This window comes from Lissotriton vulgaris, chromosome 5, assembly GCF_964263255.1.
Source record: "Lissotriton vulgaris chromosome 5, aLisVul1.2, whole genome shotgun sequence".
Taxonomy (NCBI): Eukaryota; Metazoa; Chordata; class Amphibia; order Caudata; family Salamandridae; genus Lissotriton; species Lissotriton vulgaris.
The window spans coordinates 1,418,089,347-1,418,098,538 of NC_141693.1; the positions used below are offsets into that span (position 1 = coordinate 1,418,089,347).

General features: G+C 46.0%; 1 protein-coding gene across 1 annotated transcript; it reads left to right on the top strand.

Moving 5' to 3' along the window:
* The first annotated feature begins 6,782 nt into the window (after positions 1-6,782).
* Positions 6,783-7,919, top strand: LOC147712675 (opsin-3-like). The gene has a single exon (XM_086919683.1). It carries the CDS (start codon positions 6,783-6,785, stop codon positions 7,917-7,919), a length of 1,137 nt encoding a protein of 378 aa, XP_086775809.1.
* Positions 7,920-9,192: the final 1,273 nt, after the last annotated feature.

Sequence of the window (9,192 nt, forward strand, 5' to 3'; positions counted from 1 at the left end):
TAGCAGCAGCCTTACTTCGGGTTTCACGAGTGCACATCCCTGGACCCAAAGGACAGCCCTATAAGAAGTAATGAAAGACACCCTTATTTATAACAATTACCAAACAATCAATAATAATAACCTGAAGATATGGCCCAGACCAGGCTCTACGGGTCTCGGAGGGCCACAGAGGGCCCGCCCTTTGCCCGGGCTTAGCCCCGGGCGCTACCGCGCGCTACCGCGCAGCGGGATCCACTAACTCTGATATAGAGCTAGGGGCGTTGCCGGCAGGGAGAGCAGCCACAGGTGTGACAGGCAGGGACTCTTGGGATATTGAGTCCCTGCAGTACTGCTCGCAGCCCTGCCGGTGCCTCAAGACGGTTGCAATCACTCGGTCTTCACAGCCCCAGAAAGTCCAAGAACCAGGAGGGCGCAGCGGGACCCGCGAAGCGGGTCCGGCAAGGTGTGGGTTGTGCAGAAGCAGGCGAGGGTAAAATCTTAAAATCGGCTCCCAGCGTCAGCAAACAACCAGTAAGGGTTCCCAGAGCACACTACCTCCAGCACAGTTTAAGAAGGGGCGGGGGCGTTGCCGGCAGGGAGAGCAGCCACAGGTGTGACAGGCAGGGACTCTTGGGATATTGAGTCCCTGCAGTACTGCTCGCAGCCCTGCCGGTGCCTCAAGACGGTTGCAATCACTCGGTCTTCACAGCCCCAGAAAGTCCAAGAACCAGGAGGGCGCAGCGGGACCCGCGAAGCGGGTCCGGCAAGGTGTGGGTTGTGCAGAAGCAGGCGAGGGTAAAATCTTAAAATCGGCTCCCAGCGTCAGCAAACAACCAGTAAGGGTTCCCAGAGCACACTACCTCCAGCACAGTTTAAGAAGGGGCGGGGGCGTTGCCGGCAGGGAGAGCAGCCACAGGTGTGACAGGCAGGGACTCTTGGGATATTGAGTCCCTGCAGTACTGCTCGCAGCCCTGCCGGTGCCTCAAGACGGTTGCAATCACTCGGTCTTCACAGCCCCAGAAAGTCCAAGAACCAGGAGGGCGCAGCGGGACCCGCGAAGCGGGTCCGGCAAGGTGTGGGTTGTGCAGAAGCAGGCGAGGGTAAAATCTTAAAATCGGCTCCCAGCGTCAGCAAACAACCAGTAAGGGTTCCCCCCATTATTCACAGACACCTGTAGTTAGCAGTGAGGCTTAATTAAGGCTGAATGTTACCTTACCCATAGGTTCACCATGGCAGGTATCAGCATTATGGAGGGGTCAGTATTATACAAGATATGTTAAAATCTATATTTATGTGGAAATAATATTTTTGTACGGAGAAGGGGTAAACACTGTGACAAAATCTGATACATGTTGAATAACATAGCATGATAAGGGTTATGGGTTTTATTTCTGTTAATTTTTTCAGATCTGATCATCCCATGATAAATGGTTTTAAATGAAATTCAACAGTTAAACTGAGCAGATCACAGTGCTTCTAGTATTTACCGAAAGCCTTTTAGGGCATAGAGATATCTGTAATTGCTGTATTTTTGTAACCACCAGTAAACTGAGTTGATGCTCCTGACCTTGTACAACATACTTCTTAGGTCTCGTCTCTAGATGGCACGCATGCGCTGTCTCGAAAAGAGATCTGTTGTATGTACTTTGCGAGCTTCAGCCAGCCCATAGGCTTGCCTTTTGCTGGCCCCTTGTCGCTTCATTACTTGTTTTCTCCATTTGCCCTTAGCATGCATGCATCATGCCTCTTCCTGTCTTTAGCCCTCCCCAAGAGCAGCTACCAATTACTGCTACACATACGCTACAGTCATTTTAAGGCATTGCTTTAGGACCACTTTTTTATTACTTTAATAGCTCTTTTCACAAGTGCTACTGTCTGCTCTTGCCATCTCATTATTCTTTTCACCTGCTTGAGCATTAACTCATGTTAGAGTAAGCTACGGCATGTGCAAATTAGGGGCAGGCACTATATTCACACATTAGTTAGGTACACTCCATACCTGAGCTATGGGAGGACACTGGAAGCTCATATTAAAGCAGGCACTATATGCTCATGTTAACACCATCGATGCTAGTGCTATTTTCCTCCTGTGCTGAGTTATGTTGATTTCCATTGTTCATGACGAGCTCAGCTCGTCATGAGTGTATGGAGGTGTACACCATGACGAGCTGAGCTCGTCATGAGCGTCGAAGGAGTTAAGCACAGCTACAACACTCATCTAAAAATGTTGATCTATTTAGAAGCAGACACTCACAAACTGACACTGCACGCTCATGTCTGGAGCAAGGCAATACATGCTCACCTTATAGGGTCATTGTATGCTTACGTCAGCAAGGGGCTGACCCTAGGGGCTCAGACGTCATATAGTATGGTACAATATGGGCAGATGTGTGCTATTAAATGCACATTCAATTAAAGGGGCATCATCCACCCCTCTCTTCTTTCTATCCTACCCATGAGTCTCTCTGTAGCGCCACGGACGGTAGAGCTGCTATACAAAGAACAAAGGAAACTCGCTCATCTAAAGAAATGAGAGCTCAGGTGTGACATCATATCTGGTACACTGATGGGACCTCGGAAGCACTGCCAAGGCGAGGCTTGAAACGCAAATGCAATAAAATCGTCAACGAGCAGCACCTGGGTACATTAAAGAGAGAGGTCTTCTCTGTATCATCAAAATGCTTTTTGGAGCTCACTACAACCGATTTCAACAGTCTGGTTACTATACAACTGAAGTGAACCCTAACACATTCTATGTCTGCATCAGAGTGACACTTGGAACGCAGAGCTCTGCACTAAGTTTGTAAATGGCTTACTCATTGGACTCCGGTAGGTTCTGAACTCAGGCGGAGATAGATGTGAGCCGAAACGTGTGTCGCTACCTTCCAGAGATAGTAGTCTTGGAACAGAAATTTGTTTGCACAGTTGTGTATAGCGCAAACTCGACCCAAAGGTATTGAAGTGCTTTTCATGAGCGCCAGTTACATTACATAAGGAAACATTAATTTTGCGTTCCTCACCCACTGCCAATAATGTCGCCTAAGGCTATGATTGACAGGTGCATTGTGTTTTACTCACTGCTGATTTCTCTGCTATACAAACCTTGCAGCAGAAAGCTTAAATGCAGAGTCAACATCTCCAATACCTTGGAAAACATTCATAAAGTGTATGCTATGGCGGTCAGCAGCTTCCTTTTTCATTGCTGGCCCGCTGCCTGTGCAGTAGAGTCCCGAGGGGTAGCTGCAGGGCTTTAAGTTGGATGAAAAAACTGGGCGGTCTCTCAAAGGGGCGTGGCCAATGTAATTAGGGGCGTGGCATCCAGATATTTGATACAAGTAACATCATACCTACAATAAGTAAGGAATATTGGCTTTGTCAATGGTTATTAGTTGCAGAAGATAAATAAGCTGCAACTATGACTTGTATATAATATTGACAAAGCTTCCAAATAAATCCCTGGTGACCCTACCACAATGTTGCAGCTCCGGAGTTTCAGAAAGAGAAGGGAAATCCAGAAAGAAAATTACTCTTAAAGGATTTCTCTTCCCCCACAACGCTGCCCTGGCATGACGTCATGCTGTAACTTCTCTACTACTAAGAAGTGAGCAGTGTGAGCAGCGCACATCCATGTGCCTGGTGCTGTCTCGAAACAGGTCTCTATCAGGCTTTGTTTTGCGCCCTGGCACTTTTTTCCGGACTGCAGTGACAGCAAACAGCGGTCATTGCAGTCCGGGGAAAAAAAAGGGCTGCCTGTGTCAGGGCTCAAAACAGAGCCCGATAGAGACCCGTTTCGAGGCCCCCTGAAAAAAACTGCCGGTGCTCAGACCCCTTGAGACCCGGCCCACTTAAAGCCCTGGGTAGCTGTGCAGGCTAATTTATTTTGGGTGTTTGTAGACCTGTTTGGTCGGGCGCTCTGGGTTTTACTGGTGATTTCCATATAACACAACAAACCTTACGTGAAGTATCCTTAAACAAACGCAGTCACATATATACCGTGCTAAACACATACAGCGTGCGAAGTGGCAGGCTGCAGCTAAGATCTTTCTTTTTCCTTGCCTGTGCCACTGCCTGTACTGTTCCTGGAGGGTATGTGTGACAGGTCAGTGAGCTGGCTGATTTTTAGGCTGTTTGTCTGCCTGTTGAGTCTGGTATGCTGGATTTTACAGTTGATTTCCATTGTATTACCGCAAACCCTTTGCTGCAGCAAGCATAAATTCATGCAGTCTCCCATTCCTTTAAAATTGCCCACATAGCGTGTCTTCATAAGTTCAAAATTGCCACTGTTTGCAATGTGGGCCACTCTTTTAGCCTTCTGATTTGCTAATGGGGGTCACTTTTATATGGTGCCAGGGCTTATTTTCTGTCCCAGTCCAGGGTTAGATGGGAGTGATTTCCTCTCTGGTCTAGCTGGCAGATACAGGTGAGTTTTCTGACACCCCAAGATAAGACCGTCCACAGCTCTTCTACTTACATAAATCATCAATGACTGCTGCTGCAGCATGGGGGCCCATCTGCCCAGCCCAGGTGAAGAATTTGGAAGACTCTTGGGATAAGTGCTCATACATCTAGTCAGGTGTGTTACACACTCTTTCTGCACTGAAGTTCACTAAACTCTGCAGCATGTGCATAAACCTACTAGACTGTACTTCTAGTTTCATCCATATTGTACTGATAACCAAAGGCAAGTTATTCTCAATTTCATTTTATTTTGAAACACACTGGTCTCTACAACTTACTCTGTGTCTATTAAATAGGACCTTCCATTTCAGGAGTTTTTAATTTGTTTCAAGATATTTTTAGAGCTTCTCGATGCTCAAAAGGTTGTAATTTGCCTTTGCAATTGATTCTGTATGGACAAGTACCTATTTCCTCCTCCTACTCGCCCCCACTTCTAGACGCGGTTTATTGGAGTGTTATATCTCTCAGCAATGATATATAATTATTACATTACTAATTTTTTTCCTTAGTACCAAATTTGTACTGGTTAGTATCTTTGGTTGTCAATCACGAAAAGCAAAAGGGACAAATGATGGACGGAATCCGGAACAATGCAAACATTCACCCCCAGCCACAAAGATCTGGGTTTAATCCATTGTTCTTTTGCTCACCACACCACCCCAGTTTGAACCCAGCCATATGCAAATTAGTCTTGACCCTGTGCCTCAAGGGAACAGTCCATCCTGAAATACCAAGCCAGGTCCTCCCTGTACCAGAAACAAGCATCCTGGAAAATCTTTCCAGTCATAGATGGCGCCAGTGCTTAATTTGAGGCAGTGGTTTCCAATGCTTGCACTTAATTGTCAACATCGGAGCTTGACAGTCTGCCACAAGGTGGTGCTGTTTGGGTAGAGATTACCACAACAACAGTTAATTATGAATTCATTATACATTAACCCGTTTACCGCGGCGAACATTACGCCGCGGTGCGGGCGTTCTGAAGGGTGGGCGGGGCTGCGTCGGCCAACGGTCGTTGCTCCCGTTGCCCATTAAAAATGATTATTATGTGATGCCTAAGCCATTCTTATAGTTTTGGGGACCTGAAACATTTCGAACTGTTACACTTGTAAGAGTGTGATGGTTAGTAGTTGTGTTTTTACTATCATTGGCAGCATAGTAAGGGCAATGTGTGGTGCACATTACAATTTTACAAATAAGCACGACATTCAGTATTAGCTGTACACACTTTTGTCAGCTGCCTACCACATCGAAGCTTGCCTCGCAATTCTACAAGCTACTACAGAAAACGATCTAAAAGATATTCACATTGACAATTCCAATAGCTTGCGCATTGCCGAGACCTATTATTGGCTTTGCCATTGCTTGTTTGCTATATGTCTAACCTTTGTTCCTTTCACCGCATTTGAGCTTGGGCAGGAGAAAGTAACGCGGGGCCCTTGCCAGCAACTCTTCAAAGTGCCTGGAAGCTATTTAGCGAGGCACTACGCTTTGCAAACAAAGTTAAGCCTCACCTGCATTTATAGTGACGTTCATGATTTCACTGGACTCTCACCCATTTCTGCCGAATAGTTATTATTTTTTAGCCTGTGTTTTGAAAGCTTGACCTCCTTTCATCCTCTTCAGCGCGCCAAAAACACATTTTCGTCTCCAGGAGCGAAATGGAAATTAGGAAAAAAGGAAAGCGTAGGGGTCTTGATTACAAATCAGAATCAGAATCTGACATCCTGCAAGCCCCGGCTGTGCTATTATGTGCTTTTTCCTCCGTGGAAATAGATGTGCGCGTGGAACTGGAAGTCATTAGCGGGCTCATCACGGCGCCTCTCGAACGTTCCCCGGAACCGCGTCCGCCCATCGACGCGCCGCGCGCCAAAAACTGGCGCTCCCCTGACTTGAAAAGCAGTTTCGGCGCAGGAGCCTCTGTGGGTTGGTCAGAAAGGAAAGCAGGCGCAAATAGAGGCCGATTCAATTTTTTTCTTGTTGCCTGCTGTCGTAAGTGTGAAGCCGACGATAAGAAAATCAATTCAATTCCAAGCAGAGAGCGCGGAGGATGTTCAGCGCCCAAGTGCCTGCCCCTTAATTCAAGGAGTTCTGTAATTCAATGAGCGGCCCTCAGAAGAGGCTCATGTGTCCAGGGAAACTGAAGCCTGGTGAAGCAGGTGTCTCTAAGGAAATGCTGCCGATCAGGGGGAGTAAGGCGCACCGCCTCTCTGCCTTCGGGATCTACTGCTTTATTTGCCTGTTATCAACTTATTGAGAAGGCTGTGCTCCCGTGCATCTTTCAGGCTCGGTTTGCTAGTTTTTCCAGCGAGGTTCTTGCTAGTTTTTCCAGCGAGGTCCCGAGAAGAATGGGAGAAATCGAAAGAGAGGCCAACGCCACTGGAAAGATGGCCCTATCCCTCCACACAATGTCTCTGGCTGCGTCCAGCTTAGTGCTGGGGTTCACATTCATCACCGGGGTCATTGGGAACATCCTAGTCTGCTGGGTTGTGTACAGCATCAAGTCCTTGCAGACGGCCAACAACGCTCTCCTGGTCAACCTGGCGGTCATCGACCTCTTGAAGTGCTCCCTTGACATCCCTCTGCTGCTGCTTACCGTGGCAGTGAGCCGTGAGGATTTGGGGGAGACGGTGTGCACCGTCCAGCAGTTTTCGTACTCGCTCAGCAGCTGCGTCCAGTTGTTGACCTTGGTCATCATCAGCGCCGAGAGGTTCCAAGCCATTGCTTTCCCATTTGAAATACAGCAAAGGACAGTCCGCATCAAGCGATGGATCTTTATGATCTGGGCCGCAGGGTTCCTGGTGCCGATTATGTCTATAACATTTGCAAAACACACTCCTGTGTACCTGACCTGCAGACACCAGCCGATAAATGTTCAGAATTACTTTGACCCGTTTGGGGTTTGCATTCTGGTTCCGATCTGGATCATCAGCCTGGCTCTCATTGTACTCCACTACCTGAGGATCTTTTTTGTCGTGAAGCAGCACTCCAATAAAATCTTTGACAGTGGAATACTTCTGAAGCCGGCCACGCAAATGGCTGGAAGGTCTTGTGTCAAGTTCTCCAAGGCGAACAGCCTACAGTGCCAAACCCAGCCTACTGCTCAAGTGCCATACTGCCCAACGGCCATCATGATGACCGAAAGTAAAGAGGAGAACAGTAAGGAAACCCCATTCTCTGTTTCCATATGCTCCCCTGGAAGCCAGCCAACGATGCCGCTGATCCACCTCCCTGAAGACATCCCTGAAATAGTTGGTGCTGTTTGCCTCCTCTCTGTGAAATCCAAAGAACATGCCCGAAAGAGAATGGAAGAGAAAGTTGCCAAAAGATTTGGATACATCTTCATAACTTTCCTAGCATTCTGGATCCCTCTGGTCGTTATCCTCTTCCTGAATTTATTCCTGAAGAAGGACAGTTTCATGGTATGTCTTATTCAAGCAATCCATGTGTTGTGCAGAAGGCCATTCTTGTGTGCATTTACTTAATCCATTAGTTTTTAACCTAATAGGCAGTGTTTTATTGTATTAGTATTTTATTTTTGTGTTGTTTGCAAAGTCGCAATCGAAATGAAGCACTACTAAGCACGTACGCAGACCGAATATACAGTTGAGGCACAAATGAACCACCCCTGATCACCAGAACAGGCATTGTGCTGTTGAAATAGACGTTGTTTGATAGTTTCTCAACTGTAAGTAGTCAATAGTGACTGGTGAGTAAGGGTAGTGTTACACAATGCAGGTTATTGGACATTGGCTGTTATGTGAGAGGCAGGGTGCATCACCTAATTCTGCACTACTTTGTAGGACTGTTGTACGGCCGACTAGGCATTTCAGTCCGGCACTCAAACTACTGAATTCCGCTTGTCTTGCACATATATTCAGTGGAAGCTTTTGCATATCACTGTCACAGTGCCAAGAATTGCTGTAAATGAAAACAAATATTTGCATATATATTAGATTTGGTCTTTTATAGTCTGTAGCTTTAGATTTTGGTTTCATTTTTGCCACAGTCATGCAATTTTGTTGCATGGTTAATATTGGTCTTACTACCCAACTTAGCGGCTCTCATTTGATCAGCCTTAGATGAAATAGCGGATTCAGATAACATGAGTTTTAAGAACCTGGCTTTAGTCTGTGACAAAGCCACTCTTCCTTATTAATGGAACCATAATATGAAACCCCGACTTATTATTTCACTAGTGTGAATTGAACTAACCTTTGCTCCTGTTGCATTGTTTAGATATTAGTTGATCCGTGTTCGCTAATACAGATACGCGTTATTGAATCTGTGGTCTAGAAACACATATATTGTTTTTCGATTCTGTTCACTTCCCTATGAAACCTATTCACACATGCAGTCTTAGAAATGCTCCACGGTGGAGTAAAAGCTGTGTTGTTGAAGTTCTGAAAAGCAAACCGCTGACATTACAATGGAATAGCAGAATCCACCACACGTTTATTTGTTTTTAACACTAACAAAGTGATGTGTATTTTAATATGGCGAGGCCAATGAATGTTTAGATGAAATTACACTTTGTAATAATCACACAAGAAATTCAGTGTGTGAAACAAATCTTAAAAAGTAGATTATGATGTCAGTCATCTATATCAATAATTCAACTAATCAATAAGCCCCCAAAAGACCAAAGAAAACCTTTGTGCAATAAGCTGTAGAAATACTTAGGGATAATTGCGAACAGTGTCGTATGACATACATGTGGCTGCTTATGCAAAATACAACCAACAGAGTACAGCATGA